Source organism: Notolabrus celidotus, chromosome 20 (genome assembly GCF_009762535.1).
Source record: "Notolabrus celidotus isolate fNotCel1 chromosome 20, fNotCel1.pri, whole genome shotgun sequence".
NCBI lineage: Eukaryota > Metazoa > Chordata > Actinopteri > Labriformes > Labridae > Notolabrus > Notolabrus celidotus.
Genome location: NC_048291.1, coordinates 14,589,348 through 14,614,153, shown reverse-complemented (window position 1 = coordinate 14,614,153; position 24,806 = coordinate 14,589,348). Strand labels below are relative to the sequence as shown.

Sequence of the window (24,806 nt, the reverse complement as noted above, 5' to 3'; positions counted from 1 at the left end):
ACTCAGCCACCCTTCAACTGCACACACAAACGCCACAGCAGTAGCAGCAGCATCAGCAAGAAGAAAGTGTCTGCTGCTTGGAAATCACTTTGAAAATCTGCTGTAGCTTGCACCACTCTACTTGCACAACTCCCTACTGAAAACTTGCATGTACACTCTCTCTCTCACACACACACACACACACACACACACACACACACACATACACATACACACACACACACACACACACACACACACACACACACACACACACACACACACAATCGCACACCAACACCCACACACACATTTTCCACATCAAGACAGGCAGATATCTGTTTGGCATAATGAAGAGAAATCAGCAGTGCTCAGGAGGCTCTGCTCTTAGTTCTCAGGTGTTTCCCTCATGAGTGGAGCGGGAGAAAACACTTCCCGTCCTCTGCCTTTGACTCAGCTGTAATTGGAATTAGCATTAGCATACGTCCCTCAGCCTTGGAGTAGATCTACGATTCCTCCAGCCAAAGATCCCCCCACCCCCCCTTCCCTGTGTCGCAGGCCCGCATTTGTCTGCTGGAATTGGCCTGCCCCTGCCAGGCTATTGTTGCACATGTGTCTCTCACCTGGCAGTTATCTGTAGGTACAGGACCCATCTGTCACCTCGACTGCTGCTGAGTTCACCTCCAAAAAGAAGGGGGCTGCTTTCTACTAAAGACGGACTGATCTACAGGCTGCATGGCAGGCGGGGCAGGAATCACTGGAAGCAGACTCTGCCCTGTGTGACCTTTTGTTGGCCAGCACAGCTGCAGTTGAAATAATGGGATCTGAGGTGGATATTGATCTACAGAAGTACTCTTGATCTTTATTTAGTCAGTGACAGAGTAGAGGAGGCAGGACTGCTGATTAGGATTATCCTCACAGGTTGTTTCTCTGATGTATACAAAGGATCTAGAACAAAGGTCGGGTACTTTGTCTGTTGGCACATTAGGTGAAGGATCCGTTCAACAAATCTACTCTTACATGTGACATCTGTTTTAATGACCCTTGACCTGACGTAGCTATTAGTGTGAAAACAGAGTACTTTAGCAGTTAAGATAAACCCATTACTGTACTTTATAAAGACAATTAGAGAGACATTAACACAGCTTTCATCAGTTAAAGAGGGAACAACTCTTGGGATGTACCCAAGTCAGAATTTCTGGCTGCTGAATCAGTTTTTTTGTCCAGTATGAAGCTTTGATCATTTTTCTCCAGTCCAGTGCCTCGCCAAACTTTTGTGTCATCTTACAAGTCTCATGTTTTACCTTTTAAGACAGAGTTTGTCAGAGTTCTCTAGAACACGAGCCAACAAATATTATATAGGTATACCTGCCGCTGAGACCTGATGATCAAAGAGGCCTAGCTGCTGTTTATAACTGTCTGAAGGATATAAAAAGTTGGATGGCTCAAAGTTTCTGCAACTCAACGACTCCAAATCAGACATCATACTGTTCAACTATCCCCACTCTCACACTACTCAGATTGAAAGCTCCCTTGGCCCACTATCATCAAACATCAAACCAAGTGTCAGAAACCTAGGACTCATTTTCGACTCAGAATTAACCTTCAATCCCCACATCAAGAAAACCGTCCAGTCCTGTTTCCTTCATTTAAAATCCATCTCCAAAATCAAATCAATTCTTTCACAAGCCGACCTGGAAAAAGTTATTCAGGCACTCATCTTCTCCCGTCTGGACTACTGTAACTCCCTCCTCCCCGGTATCACCAATAAATCCCTCTCTCTCCTCCAACTGGTCCAGAACGCAGCAGCTAGGCTTCTAACTGGTTTGAACAGACGACATCACGTCACTCTCTCTTGCAGAGTCAGTGACATCTTTTAAATCTCTTCTTAAAACTGCTTTTACTTCTATTTTATTATTAATTTACATTTTTATCCAAATAATTAATTGTTTTAAATTGTATTTGATTATCTATTGTTTACATTTTTTTTTCGTTCCTAATTTTAATGTTCCTAATTTATCCTGAACACTTTATCTAATTTTCCCGATGTGATGTCATCCTCTTATTCTGGAAAACCTCTTTTATTGTCCTTTTAATGCTTTTATTTACTTATCCATTTTCTTTTATTTATTTTTATTTATTTATTTTATTTATTTATCCTTGAAAAACCTCTCATTGTTTAAGTTCCTCCTCTCTGTCATTCAAAATGTTTGCTATGTTATTAAACCATGCTTTGTTTGTCAAAGCACTTTGTAAACATTTGTTTTTAAAGGTGCTATATAAATAAAGTTATTATTATTATTATTATTATTATTATTATTATTATTATTATTATCATACTTTAAATTTCTGAGTGTTTGAAGTCACGTCCCTGACATTTTGAATCAGATTATTTCAAGGAATGAGCAGCGGAGGTCCGAAGATCAGCTTCCTCGAATGCCAATGCCGACAGTGCACTATTCAGTATTCTCATTTGAGTAAATCTCAGTTGGTTTTGGAGAGGAGAAGAGGCTAATTCTGCTCCTTGTCAAAACCTAAAGAACAGCACACACCGATTGGTCCTATCGAGCATTGTTTGAGTTTACAGCCTGCCGTTCTATATCTTCTGCATTGCCCCGAGTACAACCATGCAGCTTAAAACAAAAGTAGAGTTACTGGACAGGCAAGATGCAGTAAGGACTTCACAACTGATGATTCCAATAACTGACCAGCAAGGACTCCTTTTACTATCTCATAAGTGTCAGTCACAAAGTGCTCCTGTATCCATTTAATGTCCCGTGTTGGAGAGAGGGACACCCCCCTGCAGGTGGAGTCCATGTTTATACAGGTGTATGAACTATGATCCATTTAACAAACAAAAGCCTTCACAAGTTACTGGGCACCCTGCTGTTAAGTGCTCAGACATATTGACCAAAGAGATGAAATGGAATGCAGGAGGGAAAAGGCCAGTGGTGGCTAACAGCGTGACATTGCTATTTCCTCGGCTGGCACATACTGAATTATAAGGTCAATTTTGTAAGGGATCAAAAAGAGGCTGGGAATGAAACATGTCCCCGAAATTAAATCAAATGGATAGACTCGTATGTTTGAAAACACATGCAGCATTACATCAGATATACTTGCTGTAATGTGTAGTTCTTATCCCACATGTGTTTCTAGTTTGCAACAATAAATCAAGTTTCGATGAACGAGGAATGTAGAGCTCTGCTTTCTAAATATTGAATGTAATGCTCACACACCTTTAGGAAATGAAAAACTAACTTGTCAGTGTGACACTTTGTTATCCGGGTTCCCCATTGTGCCTCAGATTATCCGTCAGGCAAAGAATTTCCTCTTTGCAATTAAGCATGCAGAACACAAACAAGATGCTGCTGAGTAATTACGTAGCAACATCAGCGTTGCCTTATTTTTCTGATGGTCGAGAAGCTGTGATTCACTACTTGAAAAGAAACTGAAGGGGAAGAAATGTTTCAACGTCCCTGACCAGACTTCTGAGATTGTTGTTTATGCATTCTGCTTACTTTAACAACTGTTATCTTAATGTCTTGCTTTGTTTTTGCTTTTCCTTTTGTCTAGATGTGACGTTTGCTGCCAAAGGTTACTTTGACGCTCTAGTCAGAATGGGCGAACTTGCAAGCGAGAGTCAAGGATCCAAAGATTTGGGTAAGTGACAAAGTGATGACCACCTGATATCTGTTTTTATTGCCCTTTCTGTCTTGGTGTTTGACTGACGTTGGCCTTTGCAGCAGCATTTGTTCTCTGTACATCTGTACATACACAGCCCATCCTACATCAGCTTCCTGGTTAAAGGTTTAGTGGAAAGTTTTGAAAAGAGATATTTTTCTCAATGGTTGGAGTCCTGAATCTTTTATTTTTGTTGTTGGAGGAAATCACTTTTTTCCAAATTAAGGGCCTCGGTCTGCCAGGGGAATGTCATCACAGATAGAAATAGGTTACAGTAATGAATGCAGTACCATCAGCACAGCGAGGTGGGAGCTGTTCATCATTTATTTACAACAGTACAGACGAAGGAAGCGTGTTTTTCATCCGATCTGACGATTGATTTTGGAGAGGCCTTTTGATATGCATTGAAGCAGTTTTCCAATGATGAGGATATCCAGGGTGATGTGTATTGATTCTGTAAGGGGAGGTGTATCTATAACAATTATCTAGAAGCTACAAGTTATGTTATGTTATGTCGTTTCTCTGTGGTCAATGATATGCTTCTGTGTGTGTGTTCTGGTTACAAACATAGAGGTCAGTTGGAGAAGCAACACCTGGTCCTCGTTTCCTAGGTGATCTGAGTCTGTATTTACTATCACTAGCCCATGGGAAATCAGCTCCTGTTTGAAAAGATTCCCCTTGCACTGATTGTGCTTTCAACCGCTTGATCTGTGTCGAAGTAGCTGTTGATCTGACGGGGCTTTTATTGCAGCTGTGCTAAGATCCAGTTTGGGTTTCCTCCAGCCCAGCCAACCGGGACTGACATGAAAGTACTCTGTCTCAGGATGTTTTATTCAGAAAGCCGCCCTCTCTCTCTCTACCTTTTAACTCTCTCTTTCTCCGCCTCTCTCTCTCTCTCTCTCTCTCTCTCTCTCTCTCTCTCTCTCTCTCTCTCTCTCTCTCTCTCTCTCTCTCTCTCTCTCTCTCGTGCAGCTTCGGTGTGGCTTTCATTGATTCCAAACTCTACAGCCTTATTTACAGTACCGGTCTCTTCCAAGATAGATATCCTCAGCTGAACTGGAATAGAAAATGACAGGAACTTAGGCAGGAATTCTATATTATTTCAGGTATCCCGCTCCTTGTTACATATATTCATGAAAGATGTAACTGTCTATTTTGGAGACTGTGTGTATAGTATGTGTGTGCAGAATATATCAATTTACGCACCTCTTTTGTCAGAAGTCTGTGTGAGCGAGCTGAAAACTGATTCCATTTTCAAAAGCCCTGCCTGCAGGAGGATTTGCAAGGGACTGGATGTTTGCAATGACTCATTCTGCTGGTGAAAATAATCTATGTGTCTGTTTTTATATTTTCGAGTTTATCCAGACTAAGTTGCCCTTTGCAGTTGTAACATGAAGAAGATATGGCTTTGATGTCTCCTATAGGTTTTTTTTTTTTTTTTCTACCCCCTGATGTTTAAAAAGCCATCTGCTGTGCAATATGCAAGCTTCACCAGACCCCCCCTCCTTACTGCATGACACTGAGGTTTCCCAGGGTGGGGTTCGTGTTGTTTTACTTTCCAGCCAACTGCTTGCAGCATTTTGGAGTCCCCACCCTGAGGGTCGCTTCCATCACCCTGACCTCCTGTGGAATCATGAGACCCAAAGCTCAGAGTTTCCTGTTTGTCTGGTTAGAGAGTTACAATGCCCATAGATTAGAGAGAGATTGAAAAATAGGGAATTGAAGGGTAGCTAAACAAACCGCAAAGCAAAAGCTAATGTTGACAACAGGAAATGCCAAATACCAGTTATTAATCTGGATATGACAGGACTTCAATTTTAAACCCTGTATGGATCAGACTTGCAATTTGAATCCTGACATGATATCTAGACAGTAATCTATCCTGGTAATATACCTAGACTCCATCTTCTAATCATATGATACCTAGACTCTTATTTTTAATCCAGATATTATATCTATATTCTATTTTTTCATCACAATATGATAGCTAGACAAATTTTTTTCATCCTAATATGAAACTCCTCATGCAAAGGACACTGGGGGATTCTGTGAGGAATTTGATCAGTGCATTGACTATTAGAATCACCAGTAACACATCTAAGGCAGTACTAGAGGCTGCTTCTGATGACATAGTTGGACTAGTAAGACTATAGTTGTCCACACAATTCATGTTCCCCAAATCTTGTTTTTCTGAGATCCTGCATCTCAACATTTTGACTCTTAAAAAAGCTAATTTTCATCCTGCTTAATTGTGTGGTGTCATGTAGGACTCGAAAAGAACAACCGCACACCCTCATCCCAATACTGTGTCCCTACTGGTAAGTTACATAGTCCACCAAATGACTCTCAGTTGCCACCACAACCCAAACAGCATTGCCACCTAGATTCCAGTTATGCAAGCTCTAAGTATTACCAGTACTCATACTACCTACTGCACCACTTGGCCACTTGTGCCCCCCTCAGATCTTGGAAATATACTGTAGATGGGCAGTGAGAGTCAACACTCCATACATACCATATGCAAAGTGGCACACAGAGTGGTTTTCAGATTTGACAGCAAGTGGTAAAGATCAACATGAGTCCAAATTGAGGCTTTGAAAATCTGAATAATCTCACAAACATTTCTTGTACATCCATGTTTTTGATTTTACTTCGTCCTGAGTCACGTGATCAGTTAGTTCCAGACTGGTCACCTTAAACTGACTTACCTTCTTTAGTCTGGCCTGTGTGAACTTGCTCCTTATACTTCTGTGAGTTTACCCTCATCTCTTTAAAGCCTGTTCGTTTATTCCACTGAGGCTCAGTAAGAGACAGGTTGCAAATGGTCCCACCTACACACCCAAGAGTCGGCAGCTGCTCTCCATCTCTCTTTCCCTTTCTCCTCCCTCCTTTTTTCTTCTGTCTTTAACAAACACATAAACGCACACGCACACACACACCCACATACGGACATAAACATTATGTTAAAACATGGATTGTAAAATCTTAAATGAAATAATGCCCTCATCTGCTTTTTGTTTTAAAAATCAACAAATGAACATACAGGACAGACGTTGGAACACTATCTTTACCCGCAACATGTGTTCACGTCGTTTGTACAACCATGCTTGTATGCAGTCTCTGTGCATAAACCTGCTGTCAGTTCTATGTGTTTATACAGTAAGAGTGCTCTTTTAATCCACTTGTGTATATCTCCGCCTAGAGAGACTGACTCTCTCTCTCTCTCTAGCTCTATCTCCAGCCCCACTACTCCCACACACTCCCTCCCACACATCCTCCTCTGGTTGGGCTAATCATCGCCTGTCACTTTGCCACCCACACACACACACACATGCATGCACGTACACACACAGTTAAACACACACCTTCCTGCCCTCCCTCTCTTTTCCTCTTCCCTCATCCTTTGTTTTTGCAATCTTCCCCTGCTTTTATCTCTCAACATAAAGAAGGAGTGAGCACGTATTACATCTGTGACATTTGTGGAATCCTAACCCTTTAAGGGTAATGCAGGAAATGTAAAGTTTGCAGGGTTAGATTTATGTACGCCAGTCTTTACTGACTGGCTTTGCTTCATTGTGTTTATATCGGTCTGAACTAAGAGGCTTGTTATTTACAGTCAGACCAAAGCCAAGCAGGTGGCTCGGAGGTTTTAACTCCTCTTAAAATTCTGAGTGTTTTGACTTGTCATCATCCTTAAAGAGCTTGTGTATCTTTGTTTTCACAAGCCAGGTTTGCCCTTTTGCCAGTAAGTTAGCTTGCATTCAAATCTTCAAAATATTGTACATCTAGGAGCCCAGGCTCAGGATGCTGAGGATCAGCATGCCCAGGTCTCCCCCTTCCTCTGCTGCATGGATTACTAAGCTCCTAACCCAAGCCTATCCCTGCAAGTTGTGAGCCCCTCGGGGATGCTCACCATCCAGATACCCGCAAGCTGACTCTATTCTTCATGGGGTCTTTTGGATCCTTGATAGTCTTTGCCCTCCGCCAGGACCAATATGCCTTGGGAGACTCTGCAGGGGCTGGTGCCTCCTGCATAGCTTCCAGGTTGAAAGAGACACACAAATCCCTCCACCACAGTAAGGTGGTGTTTCTTTTGACTGGGATTGAGCCTTCGCCCAAATAGATTAAATTAGAGTATCTTGGGGTGTTGTTCACCAGTAAGGGACCCTCGCCTGAGTCACCTATAGTCATGAGCTTTGAGTGATACAAGTGGTCAAAATTAGTTTCCTCTGAAAGGTGGCTGGACTTGGCCTTAGAGGCTGGATGTTGGGACATGCAGAGGGAGATCTAGGTGGGGCTGTTGCTCTTTCTCTCTCTCCAGTTAAAGCTGGGGTTGGCAGTCTCGGAAAACTAGCATGAATTTGAATGTAGCATTTCCTCAGGACTCCGTCTAACCCCACCCCGCCTCCCTAAGAGCTCCTCCAAAACGACGCCCCCCCCAACACATGCTTGAGCGCCGCTGACTTGCGACCGTATGATGGTGACTGATTCAAAACCGGTCCTCACCAAAACATTATCATAGTGAAAGTTAAAAACACAAATAAATATGGCTGCTGTTAGCACTCACAACTGTCATTCTAGCATTATCCAGTTGTACCAGTGACACGATATCAGGAGAAAAGTTATAACACATATAATACTGTAACAGCTCTACTGTTTGTTAAACGTGTTCAGTGTAGATGCTCTTAATTCCTACAGTGTTGACGGTTAGTGAAGGCATCAGGAGAGGTGTAGAGTGTGTGAGCAGTAGAGAGGAGAGACAAGAGGAGAAGTTCTTCATTCATTCAAACATTGCTTGTTGTTTTGTTGGTTGTCGGGATCACGGCCTACAGTGACCGGTTATTAAAACTCAACGTGCTCACGAATCAGCTCGTCATCCCTACAGCGACGCTACAATACATCTACATTTCTGTAGGACTTAGTAAATGTCATTCATTCTTCTGCTTGTCAGAGCCCCGTGGTGAGAGCTTTTTAGACTCTGATCTGGACTACAGTCCTGAGCAAAGCACCTCATCGGGTCAGAGGGGACAGGCCCGAGGACGAGCGAGAGGGGCAGTCAATAGAGTCAGGGGAAGCAGCGGCAGGGGACGGGGACTGAGAGTGCACGCCGGGGAAATGTACGCGCAGGAGGCTTGTAGAACGGCAGGACGGGATTTGAATGGTTTAAAATTTTGGCACCCAAAAAAGGCTGATTGGTTGGTGTTTTCCCAGGTTTACTCTGGCTGTAGATAGCAGCTTTTCTTTGCTCTTTTTTAAGAACACATTATGTCTTGATTGCCATCAGGACATAAAGATCATTTTAACCAGTATAACAAAAAGTGTATCTAAATCTGATTACCAACCCCAGCTTTAAGGTGGTTTAGGTGATCAGGATGCTTCCCTTCAGAGGTTTTTCCAGGTATGTCAAACTGGGAGGAGACCCCCCGGGTAGACCCAGAGTTCGGTTCAGGGATTACATATCCCATCTGGCCTGGGAAAGCCTCAGAATCCCCCAGGAAGAGCTGCAATATGTTGCTGGGTAGAGGGCTGTGTTGACTTACTTAGCCTTCTGTCGTTGCAACCCAACCCTGGATAATCAGAAAAATATGTATGGATGGATGGATGGATGACATTAACAATATGTGTTTCTCTAAGAAACGTTTTGCCAGTTTCTTTCAATGAACTACATGTCAACCGTTCAGCTTATCCTGAGCTACGTCTCTGAATTAACACTTGTGAGGAAGGCCTTATGTTAAAAATCGACTGATTCAATGTGTCAGTTGTGGTTCCAAAGTCAGCAACCTGTCTCATATTTATAAATTAATCATTTATAAATCTATGGTGTCTGCTCATAAATGCTTCCTCATGTCACATCCCAAAGGTTGGTTTCATGCCAATCAATTTAGCACTGCACAAACATTATCCAGGTTGAAGTTGTAGTAATCAATATGAACAATCCAAACATGAACTATCCTAACAAAAAAAAGCAGTCCACCTCTCCCCTCTTCCTCTGCTACCTCGTATCACTCCACTAAGCAGTCCCTCCAGGATTTCGCGGGATTTTTGTGTGATTGTTGCGGCCCAAAATGCCTGATTTTGCGGCAGCTTTTTGAAAAAATTGCGGTGAAAGTTGCGATTTTTTTTGTTGCTTTTTTCCCCCAATAACATCTCAGGGGAAAGTAAATACGCTAAATTACAGTTGTTTTTAGAAAACATTCTTGTTGTGACCACTGTGACTGTATTTTGATTCTCTTGATTCACAGAAAAATGCCATGAAAGGACTGTATTTCACATTTACGATGGTCCCTGAATGCACCTCGTAGTGACGGGCACTTGACAGGCAGTTCACGGCACTCTGAAATTAATCTGCATCTTTGACTACAAGGAGTTGATCAAAACTTACTAAATGTGTCTGATGTTTCACCAAACTAGAATAAATCAAGCTGTAGACGCAGAGCTTTTTACGGTAACGGCGGCAACAATGTCAAACCTCAAATAGTAGTGCCTTAAATAGTAAACAGACGCCCCGTGGATGTGTCTGTGTCACTAACACACACCAGGGGTAAAATCATCAATGAAGATGAGACAGATACATGGAGGAGGGAGAGCTGGTTCATAAAGCACACCTGCTGCAGGTAGAGACCAAGCTAACACAGAGCCCCTCAATCTATAAATAACAATGTTGTCATCGTCACTTGTCCTGCCTGCTGTCCCCTCTCTTCACCCGTTCTCTGTGCGTGTTTTGCTGTTGAAAAGTGCAGATCAAGTGAGGACTTACGTTTAAGGAAGTGAAATTGATGACAAAACCGATGACGTACAGGGGCTGAGGTTAAGATAATTGGTCAAATTTGCGGGAAAGTTGCGGTGATTGTATAAAATTGCAAGGCCGTGAAAAAAACGCGCTGATTGGTTGAATTTGCGTTGATAGTTGCGATCGCGAAATCGCAACTTCCTGGAGGGACTGCCCTTCCCACTAAGCACAAACCTTTGTTTTGCTGGGCTTGACCCGGTGTTTTATCCAATAGTGCTACCTTCTGAAATGTCCCACCAAACAGCTCTGGAGCGTCATTTGACTGGGATGTTATTCTTTTGAAAAACACTTCTCTTGAAATCTTAAATCAGAGTTTTGTAGATGTATAAAAACAAGCCTCTTTCTTCCTCACAGTGTAAGTGGAGTGAGTGGGGATTTGAGATAAATGTATTCTCTATTGGGTGCATTATTTAATAGTGGATATTAGTCAATTTAGATAAGTTACTCATAAAATCTGTAATAAAGGTTTCAGTATCCCAATTTTTTTTTTGCATAAATTTAGCCTCAGATTTCAATTTGGTAGCATTTTTGATAAAGCAGCGCATCTTGACAGAAATATGGAAAGTCTTTTTCCAGCTGTTGTCACCACAAATTGATCCACTCAGCTACTTCAGTTAGGCTCTGATGTAAGAAACTACAATAAGTTATTAATCAAAGTACTAAATTACTGCATAATGATGTTGTGATGTTTCATTGGGATCTAATGAAGAACAGAAACCTGAACAGCTGATCAATGGACTACCAATGAAAGTTAAAGTATCATAGTGTGTGCTCCACAGCCCTTCTGTGTGCCCCTCAGAAGAAGGGGATAGAGAGCGAGTGGAGACAGAGAGAGACATGTTGTTTAAACCCTTTGTCTCTGACATAATATTTTCATAGACTTTAATTGTTATCATTCCTCTTATGGTTTTGGTCTTTTTCCATGACATACAGTATATGTTCACCTTTCAAACTCAAGTCAAAGTCCAGTAAAAGCTGGATGATACTACTTTGTACAAAGACGCTGTGATTGGCTTGTTACTTGCAGACTAACCTGATTGGTTGTTTGATTTAGATCAGGTAAATGATAATTAAAAACATTAAAAGTACATGCAAAGGGGTGGTTGTTTACAGAGAAACATTTTGGCTACGTTCACACTGCAAGGCTTAATGCTCAATTCCGATTTTTTGCTCAGATCCGATTTTTTGTTTGCCTGTTCACATTACCATCTATTATGTGACCTGTATCTGATTCCAGTGTGAACTGTTTGCGGCTCCGAACTACCCCACATGCGCAAAAGAACAGTAACAATGACGTCACATGCAGCTGTTTCCCAAACATAACCATGGAGGAAGTCAGCATTTTTGTTTATTTTTTATCACTGCAGCTACGTTCTTCTGTGTCCCCGTTCGGCCAGTTCCTTCGAAATACTTTTCAAACACAGACCGATTACGGTATGAGCCCTCAAGCTTTGCTTGTATGGAAGTGTCACCCCATATATTTATAAGGTTTCGCTGTCCCTCCATTGACTTGCTCCATTGTTGCTATCCTCCATTTTTGCAAGGCTACCACCGCGTAGAATTGTGACGTATGTCGCTATAAAGTGACGTTAAAGTGTCAAATGTGCATCAAATCCGCCTTGGCCGTTCACACTGAGGTTGCATTGAAAAAAATCTGATATGTATCTGATTCAGGAACACATATGGAAGTGGTTTGAGTGTTCACACTGCCTCTAAACAATCTGACCTGGTCAATTGACCCCAAAAAAATTGGATTGCGCCACTTTTGCCTGCAGTGTGAACATAGCCTAATGTAATATAGTGACTTGCAGTTATACATTTTTTTTTTATCAGCAAATTCTAATGAAGTAATGTTTCTTGCAAAATGCATAATGGCTGATGCGTTTAAGGAACACCATGCACACAGCATATCACAAGGTATAGCCTATTTGCATATCGCAAATATAGCATTAGGGCTTTGTGACTATTCAAAGAGTATTATGCTCAAAAATAAGAACAACAGATGCATGGTAAGTTTGTAGGACACAATTTGTATGCAGTAACTTTTCCATACTTAAATCTTATCCTCTCACATGGCAGGGAAGTGAAGACACTATTTTGTATGGGCCACACAGTGAAAGGAAATAGCTTTCTGATAATGGGGCTGTTTACAACCCTCGAGTATGGTCAGCGTGTTCTTTTCGAGTCCTCAGGTGAAGTACAGTTAAGAGCTGCTCTGTGTCTTTCTTGGCTGGGTGTGTTCCTCTACGCTGTCCCACATGGCTAATATTTCACTGCTTGGAAGTTTTTAAGGATTAGTGTCAAAGTCAGGCTGCTGAGCATGTAAAGAGCACTGGTATAATGTAGTGTATCTTAGAAATGCAACAGCAAATCCTAGCTTGGTAACCCATAAGAATTGAGCTCCCTCTTGAGCTGTTTGACTGATTCCTGTGTTCTCAACGACCTAGACAGGAATGTGAACTGCTTACAGTTCAGCCTCCCTGGCCAGAGGGAATCAAATATCTTACCCCCTCTCATATCAACTTCTGTAACCATGCTAATTATGATAATAACACACACGTTTCTGACTCAGCAAAAAAATAAATAAAACGCCTTTAGGGAAATTACATGCATGAGAGGAAAAAAGAGGGGGGTCATATTAACTGTAGTAAACCAGTGCATTGCTTAGGTTGCTGCCGGGGAGGAAAAAAATAGAACATCTCACAGCCCTCTTAGTAATTACCTGAGAAAAAAGGTTCACATGGGGAAAATGAGGCTGCAAACTGATGTAGCATAATTGTCTTTTTTAGGTTAATGGATATGGGACATAGGTGTTAAATTTCTGCTGGTAAACGAGTGCTGTCTAAAAGGCAAAAAGCATGCCTGATGTGGAGAGCAGAGGTTAGCAGTGGCAGGTGAACTGTTAACCCTGACATGCTGTATTTGAATGAGCACCCAGTACACACACTGTAAACACACATATACATCTCTCTCTCTCTCTCTCTCTCTCTCTCTCTCTCTCTCTCTCTCTCTCTCTCTCTCTCTCTCTCTCTCTCTCTCTCTTAGTTTCCCCTCGCTGTCTCTCTCTTTTCTCTTTAGTCTGGCCTACCTCTCCTCCTCCTTCAGCACCTGTCCCTGTTTAAATGAGAGCAGAGGAGCTCTTTTCTTAGCTCTGTGCCACCATCCCAGGGGTCCCTGCCTCTCTCCTGCTCTATTTCTGAGGCGCGCACTGCATGATGGGAAGCCAGTGGCCCCCACGCTCCACATTTACACGCACATTCACGATGCCCTTCATTCGCTCATGGCGGTGACATGTGCTGAAGGTGAGCGCGGATACATGGATGGATGAAATTGCACAAATAACTCTTTCGCTTGGTTACTGTTTTCTCGAGATAAGCACGCACACTTACACTCTGAACACGTAAGAATAATTGATGCATTTACACTCTGGAAAGGATAGGCTGGCATGCAACTACACAAAGCACCACAGTCAGTGCCATGCTAATGTGAGAGCGTGAGCATACCAGTAAGTCGGCTTTTGGGGGGATTTAGTATTGTGATGTATGCAAATCTGCTTTTTGCAAATGTTGCCTGTCATGATTAAGCAAGAGCCCCTGAAGTACTTTGGAGGTTAGTTTTTTAGTGGAAAAGAGTAGCTAGGTTACAAAAGTGCAACAATCTCCAAGTACGAGAGGCCTTATTCAAGCTATTTTTTGCCCATTGCTCTCATAATTAAAAGTATGTGGAGCTAAGCTCAACCTAAGCTGTATTACGCAATGTCTAGAGACCTGCATTGACCCCAGTTTCTTCCGGCTAATTGGTCGGATCAAATAACAGGCACACACCTTCTTAGAGCGCTATTTGGTTTTCAATCAGCCCCTCCTTGAATCTCCATACCTCAACAGGTATCAGCATGACTCTGCAGCTTTCCTTACAGCCACTCATACTACTCGCTACACTCAGGTACAAAGAGCTCTGCTGGACAGCGCTGGAGAAAATAGCACTATTTTTAAAGGCTTAAAATGGTGCATGATCCAAGTTCACATGGGTTTCTTTTCCGTTACGCTGAGGTATCACTTATTATTAGAGCATTCCCAAGTGGGTGTTCCCCGTCATTTTACTTGCCTCCCTAGCCATTGCTTTTGCTGTCTGCCTAATTTCCCCTGGAAGAAAATCTGTTTCTCTTTCATGTTGAGCTTTCTTCACTTTGAGCACCATGCTGTGATTCTAAGAAAATTTTGTCGCTTGAAGCAGAGAGACAAAAACAACCCGGATCTTTAAAGGATTCCTCACAGACCGCCAAACAAAATGCCATACCTGACCTTAGTCCCTCCATCATTTAAAAGTGGTCTTATTGTTTGAGATTTTTCTGCCTACTTTTCCCCTTTATGTTTGTGCAGAGTTTGTCAAATCAATCAAATTGCTTGTAATTCATCACTTATGCTATCAGCGACGAGGAAAAGCAGATATGCTTTTAAAAGGGAGTTTTTGTGCTTCAGTAATCAGGGTTTCTCTCAAGGGACCCACTTCAACTCTCTTATGAGAGTTTATGTTAAGGCCCACGGTTTCCTTCAAGCCTTCTGCAAGTTTCAAGTTATTAACCCTTTACCACACTATTTAAATCTTGGGAGACAACCTGAACGATGAAGATTATTCCTTTACACAAGTTACAGTTCTCATATTCTCATAAAATGTTGACCCTTATTTTGTTCAGTTCACAATCCAAGAAACTGAATGAGTCAACAAGCCCTTTGAATTCAGTCAATGCAGCATGTGACTGATTGGGTCAGATTATACGTATGTCAATGTCCTGCTCTGATTCAGAGTTTTCTCTTTTTCATTGCTACTTAAAAGCAAGAAAAGTTTGCTAAAAAATGTATATCTTAAGCTCCTTTGGTAACTCCTACTAGACAGTAGTATTTATAGTAGGGATGTACATTTTAAGTATTTTCCGTGATCGATTTTTGGAAATGTTAATGATCAGTTATCGATTAATTGATAAAAAAACATTATTATTCTTACGTCAAAAACAAGGCAAATTACGTGGTTTCCCCCTAAATAATATTTTCTACAGCAACAAAATGTAAATAACTGACAGGATTGAATACGGGTACATGTTTGACACGCAGAATATCAATGATCCGGCTCTTAAAAATATTCTCCGCGGACATAATCTTATAAAGTGAAGGCTGAGACTACTAACAGAAAAGTACTTCAGACTCTCGGTGTCCAGTTTTCTACCTACTTGTTCTTATTGAGAAAAATAAACATGTGTATTCGGTCAGGTGTCAGCCGGGAGAGCAACCGGGTCATAATCAGTCCAGCTGCAGAAAAGCTCAGACGGCTCTGATGTTGCTGCTCTGCAAACATAGTGTACCTGAATTTCCCCCCAGTCTGTTGCCTTCGTATCCAAAGGTGGGAAATGTCCTGTGTAAAGTTGTGAACCTTTGTGTCCGTGTTGTTGTTGGCAGTAGTTTTGTATTGATCCGCTTTTAAAAAAGCGCACGTGGAGACCTGACGCGCAGCCGCAGCCGCCAGCAGAGCATCTCCGCTGTGCGCAACACCTTTAACAGCTGATTCACATCGAAACATGCTTTAAACTTAAAACACCTCCCTGATAGATGAGTGTAATATGAGACCACATGATGTTTGTTCCACGTGACGGAAAATTGCTAACAAAAATGTGTGTTTTGAGTAATTTCTTATCAATCAATTAATCGATAATCGATTGATTGTGGTCATCCCTAATTTATAGGGCTGAGCGATATAGCCTAAAAAATAAAATGTCAGATTTTTTACACCAAACTTGATTATGATTTAAATGGATTTTTCCTTTCCTTCTTAAAAAAACAAAAACAAAACAAAACCACAAAAAAAAAGAATAATAAAGAAATGACCCAACACGTTTTGTAATATAATTGTAGCCTTAATTAGTTTATAATTATCATTACTATTTACAAATGCAGTACTTTCAGCATTATTTATGTTTGTATGTGTACTATTCAAGTTTTAAGTTTTATATCCCCTGTCTTGTGGTGAACATTAGTTCCTATCTGTCATTGTTTCAAAGGGGGCATGTATGGGTGTTACAGTTTAGAGGGACTTGTGCAGCTTTAACGTGCTGTATCTCGGCGTGAAGAGCCATATTGTACCTTGCCATGTTGGTGTTGAGTTGAGTAAAGAAGACAGCTATTACAGGAGATATCATAGCCTGCTTATTTCCTGAAGCCAGAAGAACATGATGAGGTTATTAACCAAGAAAAATAGGTTATAGTATCGATATGCATGTGCAGTTAGCTTTCCACTCTGTCCCTTTCTTGTCATAGGCGATGCAATGGAAAAATGGTCCAACTAATGCTGGCTGTTTTTTTAGTTTTTTTTCCTAAAATTTGCAACAGCCTTTAAACAAACTTTGCAGTGGACTGTGGTTTATTAAACATCTGACGCAGCCAGTTCCAAACCATTGGTTTAACTACTGCTTAAACACAAACTTCTACCAACAGGACATGTAAACGTATTGAAGGAGCACTATGTAGCAATGGGTTATTTATTCCTTTGTAATCATTCACTTTCTATGTAGCTACATTGCTTATTCTGCAACTTGACTTTAACTGAAGTGTTACCAAGCTACACTAAAACACTTTCTTGCAAAGCTGCTTCATTGTATACGTATGTTAAACTGCATATTTAGATGCTGTTTTTTATCACAGTGATTATGTCCATCTTTACAGTGCAAGCTTTGCTACATTCTGTACAATGGTGGTTTGCTGCTAGGTCAGTTATGTAACATTCATTAACAGAATTCAGAGCACTTGATGCAGAATGACACACACTATTAACCCTGTAATGCCAAGTGAATCATATTTGACACGTTTTTAAGGCCTCTACATCATTAGTGAGTTTTTTTTTTTGTTTCCTGAAAAGCCTGATGAATACAACCAGATACACGCAGTGCATCAAAAATCTACCAGGGTTCAGAATGCAGGCCCCAGTGGTTCTTACAGTTAAAACTGTTTACTGAGCATTAGTCTATGCTTCAATGTTTTAATAATTTAATTCCACACTGCGCTCCCAAATTGCCAGATGACGTCTGTGACCAACACACTGATTCCTCTCTCACATGTTTCATGCTTCATTACCCCACGGATAAATGAAGCTAGCAATGTTGATTGTTTTGGTGCAGAGGGCTTCATGTTCTTAGGTGAAGCAGTGGCACACTTACACACTCTTTGTATTGCACTTTGTGGTGCCGTTGTTAATGTTGGAAGAGATTTTTTCTGCTCAAACTTTTTGTTGCAACCTGTTTGCAGTATTCTCTACAGAACACATCCCTCTGCTGCTCATTTGAGACTTTAAACCCGAACAACCTCCAAATAATCAAGCTAGTATTTTTCTTTGTATACTGTCCAGCTCCTCTTTGGTAGCATTGCTCCCATCTCTGTCTGTCTCTGTGTTGTCCCTGCACAAAGGACTTGTTGTGAATGAGTAGGGGGACGGGCAGGCAAGGTGAAGAGGAACAGACGGTGACGAGAGAGATAGGCAAACTGGTGGGTCTATGTAAGGAATTTATGACATAATATAAACCCAACATAAGTATATTGATATAAACAATGTGTTCTTACTGTATATCTCATTTGAAAATGATTGATATGTCATGACAATTTGATGTATCACACTAGTGTGTGTACGTACCAAGCGGCAACCTCCTAAAAGTACGAATTCAATGCGAAAGTACTAAAAACTGCAGTTTATCGAGGATACGCTTGAGGCTGGCTCCGGAAGTACCGGAAACCACATACACACCAATTTAAAAAAGCCGATCTTTACAGCAGAAATAATAATGTTTACAGCCTGGTACAAAAGACAAGTGTAGTCTGGGCAGCTCATTTCTCGATCGGCTCACACTGTGGTGGGGGGGTGAATTTTTTTTCTAACGCGGCAATTTCGAAGATATTAAGATTACAAGTCTTCCAATGAGAGGCAAAGTTGACTTGATTGACAGGCGTGAACACTAACTGTTGGCTAGGAGGCTCAAAGGCCGCCTCTCTATGTCACAATCGCTCGACAGCATGTATGGCTGCCGCCAACGATTGGCCTCAAAACAGCACTTCAGAAACAGATGGGTGACGTAAAGGATCCTACGTCCATATTCTATACAGTCTGGTACGTACTTAATACCATCCCTGTAATAGTTTGAGCCCAGTCTTTTGACGCCAGTCCAAAAAAGTCTGTCCCTGCCCCTAACTTTAATCGGAATATTACCTGGTTTTAGGCAAGATATAATGACTTTGAAGTTTTTGTCTGGTAGTGGTTTTGTAGTAAAATTGTGCGGAAAATGTTTCAAATTAGATACAGCAGATATAAAGGGAAATGTGCGTATCAAATTTGATACATATTACATAATTGGAACCAACTGTTATATAATGTAAACTTAAGGCCATTCTATCAGTCAGCGTTGGAGTATATACTGTATATGTATTTTTTTTAACATAATACACATGTTAGTCTGCTATTTTTACATTGTTTTTTAGAGATTATATTCCGCACTGTAGGACACATAAGTATACTGTAAGTATACTGCAGCTCCTTGCTGTTATAAAACTTGTTGTGTGGTTGAGGCTTGTGGGACAGCGGCTTAAAAAGAGGCCAGGATTTTGGATCCCCGATACCAGATGGTTGGATTTGCTGCATGAAGTCTTCCCCCTCAGACAATGCGTGACAAGCTACCTGAGACCTCTTAAAGTAAATGATGAGATAGTTTTGCAACTGTACCCTGGCCCACTTTGCTTCCATTTCCTGTTAAGCCTTTATTATGGCCTAAATGCATGACACCGTTAGTGGACAAACTTATATCAGGCTAGTGGGTTGAACAGCTGTGATGGCAAAGCTCCTAAATACACCAGTTTTTTTCCCCCATGAGAGGCTTTGTGAATGGGAAAAGTGGGAAAACAGTTCAAACTAAGTGTATTGTCCTGTTCACAGATGAGTGTGTGGATGTGAGATAGTGTTAAGCATAAGCCTTCCTCGCTTCCAGATAAACAGTGGCTAGATTTTGTAGTTTCAAAGGGAGTGTTCTCACACATGTGCACAATGACGCACACACACACGGCCACCCAGACTCTAGGCTATTATCTATGTCTCGCACATTATCCCGCCACCCCATTATTATACTTGCCCACTTGTTTGTTTGTCTTGTAACTTAACATGCTAGGTAGGCAGGTATTAACATCCCTGAACTGTCTAGTCACACACATTGTGCATACACACATGTTGTACACAGACCCCCCCAGGTGAGGCCTACTTTACTTTCCACCCCAGGGAAGTGTGTGTGCAGATGTATCGCTAGCTGATAGTAAGGGTGGAGATCTTTTGAACAGTGTTTTATAACACAACTCTTTGCAGCCGCTGCACCCTCATCTTGCAACTTCTCCCATGGCAACGACCCTAGCATTATCCTGCTACCATGACAACCCGTAGTGAATCCAGCTTGACCTTCACCAGTGATTCAGTGTCTCTCCATCCACCTCCATTCCCTCCCTCCATCTCTGTCTCTCTTGTTCTCTCTGTTCAACATTGCAAACTCTCACTTTTTTCCTTCTCCATAGCCCACATTCTGTTATTCTGTTTTTTTTTCTTCTTCTCTCTACCTGTGTGGGTGTATCATCGCTTCTGTTACACAAGCAGTCAATAAATCTACACAAGCTGATGTCATACTTCAGGGGACAGTGTGTTCATATGCGTCTCAGTCCTGTGTCCATGCTTCCTTTCTCTGACTCAGTGCTTTAACTTAGTAGGCATGTGGCTGCTTGTTGCAGAGCTGCAGGTGTAGATCAACCTAAGCTCACCTCCTCACAAAGGTACTATTGTTTTCTCTCAGTCAGGGATGTAGGCAGGGCTAAGCCAGCCTGGTAATATTGATACAATAATCACAAGTCTCGGGCTTGTGTTTGTGCACATGTGTGGGGCTGCGTGTCAGAGTGTTTGCGTGTCACTGTGGAAATCGACCCGTCTGTCATGTCGCTCCGAGGTTGGTATGCGGATATCCTTGTCAGGCTGGCAGCTCTTCCACTAAACCTCACAGGTTGTGTCATGCCTGCCAAAGATCTTCTGTTCGAACAATAATATTGTACAACACATTCAAATTTTCCACATTATGCCTCTTTATTGATTTTTTATTGAATTTGCCGCTGTTCGCTGCCCCTGAAGACTGCAGTCCAATTTTCTGTTACTGTTGTTGTGTGATATGATATGAAGTTGCCATGGTAACTATTTGCATCTCCAAAGTGTGATTTTTTTTTTCTCCCTATGCTCTGGCATCGTCCATTGTGCAGTAATGAAACTGCAGATGACAAGATGAGAGATCTGCACAGATTCATTCATTCTGTATTCTGTGTGTGTGTGTGTGTGTGCACGTGTGTGTTTTTTGTGTGTGCACGTGTGTGTGTGTGTTTTTTTGTGTGTGCGCGTGTGTCTGTGTGTGTGTTTTTTTGTGTGTTCGCGTGTGTCTGTGTGTGTGCGTGTGCGTGTGCGTGTGCGTGTGTGTGTGTGTGTGTGTGTGTGTGTGTGTGTGTGTGTGTGTGTCTGCCGTACACTGACGGCTGCTCATTTGTTAATTGATCCAGCTAGTTGAAGTGGCCAACAGAATGCCAGGGTTCCTAGGCCTGAAGAGCTGTGATCAGGGATGAGTATCTGTAAGTAGCTTAACAGGCCTGCTGGGAACTGACAGGATGCTTTGGCCAGTATGCTTCTCAGCTCCTGTGAGGCACACCAGGTTGCACCGCCGCACAAAAGGTCTGGGCATCCTGGATATAGAGGAGTTTTAGGGGAATGACTATACTGAAGTAACGTGAAATTAAACCTTTTCAATTAGTATGATTACCGTGCTATACATATTGTGCTTTTTTACATGAGAAGGCAAACAAGATGGAATAATAATGCTATTATTTAGAATTTTAGCATTGTTTTACATGCATGTGTATTTTCTGACAGTAGCATATAAACTTGATGCATGGCTCATAACACACTGTGATGTAGTTGTTAGATATATCAGACAATATATCAGTCAACAACTTCTCCTATTGACACCTGTAGTTATTTAAGGCTGGTATATGATCAATCAATAACCACAACAAAATATGTTTTCATAGGATAAAGGAGAGTTCATACTGTTAAGAACAAACTAAGTGACCAATTTCATGTCATTCATTTCATTTGTCATTTAAAAGGAAATTAAAATTGAAACATAGCAGTCTTAAGCTAAGCAAACACTCAGAATATAATCCAAATTGAGCACAACTAATTTGACATAACTGTGCATGGTATCGGTATTGCTGGGTGATACTGAAAATTAGTTTATCACGATAATATATTTTTATATCAGTCTATCAATAATTATCACGATAAATATAAAATAATTATTTCATTTAAATTGAAATGAAGATTGTTTGGTCATTTGGATAAAATTAGATTTTTGTGAAGTTTTAGTTTGTACATTATTATTTTTCTCAGATTGACGTTATTTCCATAATTTGATTTACATTTACAACAAAAATATATCAAATTGTGTACTTTGTATCAGTTTAGTAGAGTATTGTTTTGAGTTGTGCTCTCCCCCTTTTAGATTACTAAGGGTTACAGGCAGAGTGATATTGTTTCCCACAGTGCAGTGAATGCATCACGGTTGTTCGGTGTTCCGTTGTAGTACGATCACGGTGGACATTAAACGTGTTTGAAATGAACAGCAGAAGTTGTCTCTGTGCTCTTCCTTCACCCACATCCTGTAAGTGTATTTAATGAAGTGTATTAAGTTAATAGTTAATGCAGAGTCGACACAGTGTCAGACTAACAACTCTGCTTTGAGCTGGTAGGTTTTGAGTTTTCTTGCATGCCTCTGTCCTTCTTCTCAGCTGTGTTTACATTCAGCTCTGAACGTCTTTAAGCCCGGCTACCTCTCACCCTGCGACATGATTGGCTGTTCAATGCCGTCTTCTTCTTCTGTTAAATGTTGGGTGGCAACTAGCGATTAAGACTCATTAGCGCCCATTTTAAGCGGCCGGGGGGGTGTAAATACATGTTTATTTATATCAAATTTTTATCGAAAATGTTTTTTATTTATATCGAGAAAAATTATATTGCGATAATTATCGGTATCGAATTATCGCCTAGCACTATATCATTACATCTAATGGCAAAATATGTCAAATTGGTTTGTTAAGTGTTGCTAACACCAGCAGTGCTAGCAAGTTAACATCCACATGCCAGTACTGGTTATTCGTTGCTTCTGTTCTTTGGTTACATGCCAGTTTCACATGACACAGCCCACATACATCTTTATCTCAATTCTCTTGACCAAATACTGCCAAACCACATCATGCTAAAAGATGCCATTTGTAGTTTGTGTTTGTTTACATCGGGGTGGTAGAGCATTACTGTTTTCCCCATTAACCAGAGCTGCAGCCCCAGCTAGCGCAATTGGCTGTGCCACAGCTTAGACACTGCATAAGACCAGGATTTCTTGCCTGCGATAAAAACATTTATTCGTTTCACTGATGAGTAATTTTGGTGCTGACTAGTGAGGTGACTAAATGCACTGATCTCCAGTATATGTTGTTCAATTTGCTAATAGCGTTTGTGCCAATGATATGGATTATTTTAGCCAAAACCATTTGTTGATACTGTCCTGTTTCTTTTTAAAGATATATTCTCAATTTATTGCTTTGAAGTATTTTTTGCAGATCTAAATATACAATAAGAGGATGGATGATATAGTATTCCTTAGCTCCCTGAACTCCTGCTAAGTATATGCTACTAATTGAAATCATTTTGTCTTCCAAAGGAACTGTAAAACACTGTAACAGTCAGGAACTGCAAGAGTTTTAGAAAACACATTTCATTGAGCTCAAATGTTGATGTATTGAAGTAATTTTATAGACTATGGGTTAGAAATGGTTGGTGTTACTGGATGCAGACGATACCAGTATGTAGTAATATAATTGTGGTAGGCTTATAAGGCGTTAATGATTTTTCCACTGAATGAAAGCTTTGCATCTCTACTTAAAACTGCATCAAAGTCTGTTTGAAATATTCACTACTAGTGTAAATACCACTGACAACATAGACTTTAAACCTACTCACTTCAGAAAGGAAAGGTCACTCAATCTATAAAACATATTTTTCCTGCTCTTAAATAATGTTTTTCAGAATATCAATTACATCTTGCATTGATTTCTGTTGTGCTCAAACCTGCTTCCCTTCTCTTACTGCCCTTTTAATTTTTTTGAAGTATTGAAATCGTCTCCTTCACTGCCTCTTCAGTGTCATCTCTCTGCAGCAATTTGCAATGTACGTGCTGTCTGCCTAGATAGGGACAACTCCAAAGCCCTTTTGCTGAGAACTATATTTCAAAACTATTTTATCTAGACTTACTATTTGGCTTGTTAGGGTTATGAGTTGTGTTGAGGTATATGCACTCTTACAGATTTTAGGGTGGTGTGGGGTTAGACAATTTGATATACTGTTCTAAAGTAGGAAGTTTCTTGAGTCCAATCAATATGAACCATAATTGAAACAAGTTGAACCCATGTTCTAACTAGGCAACAGGTTAATTTGTAGAGTCAGAGAGAGCTACAGCTCAGGGGCTTTGGACCTTGTGGTCGGGGAATTGTGTGTATGTGTGTCTCATTTTTCTGTACATGCAGCTCTGACACTGTCTTTTCACCAGGTCTCTATATGTGTCCTTCGCTCAATGTAGCTCTTTGTGTTCCTTTTCTTGACAATGCACTGCACATTCAGAAGAGGCAGCCTGTAGGTATATATGAAAATAAAACACTCTTAACTGTAGCTGCATGACTGTATCTCCTTATCTCCTCTCCTTTGGTTATTTCATTTTTGTGTGGAGACCCTTAATCTTTCGTTAAGATGATTTGTGTGTTCTAGATATCAAAATGCCTGTATTAAGATTAACCAAAGAAAGAAAGGCAATGAGTTTGATCTCCACGAGACATGAGTACTTACATGCCTGAAGAAAAAAACTTAATTTAAAGCATTTGTCTCCCCCATTTTTTGTGCTTGTCATCACTTGTTATTGTTTCATTTATCAGTTTTTATTTTATCTTGTATCCAAAACAAACTTCCATCATGTTCTCCGTTGTCCTAGTTATAAGTCACTTGTCCTGTATGTTCGTGTCTTTTTACTGCATGAGCTTTTGCACGCTGGGTGGGGTCTCTGTTTTTTCTCTTGTTTCCTCCTTTTATCTCTGCTTCCCTGCCTCTCTCCTCTCTGTTTCTTTCTGCTGTAGGAGTTTTTATGCTGTTGAGTGTTGTTCATGCTTTTTCTCTGTCTCCCCCTCTCTTTCTCTGTCTTTTTCTCTATCTC

At 40.9% G+C, this 24,806-nt stretch overlaps 1 protein-coding gene across 5 annotated transcripts in view; it reads left to right on the top strand.

Annotated features, from left to right (window-relative positions):
* baiap2a (BAR/IMD domain containing adaptor protein 2a) overlaps positions 1–24,806 on the top strand; it is a 79,020-nt gene that overhangs the window by 21,266 nt on the left and 32,948 nt on the right. For all 5 annotated transcript variants that reach the window (XM_034711759.1, XM_034711762.1, XM_034711758.1 and 2 more), the window contains exon 3: positions 3,556–3,642. In XM_034711759.1, coding sequence (XP_034567650.1) covers positions 3,556–3,642 — 87 coding nt within the window. The remainder of the gene's footprint in view (positions 1–3,555; positions 3,643–24,806) is intronic.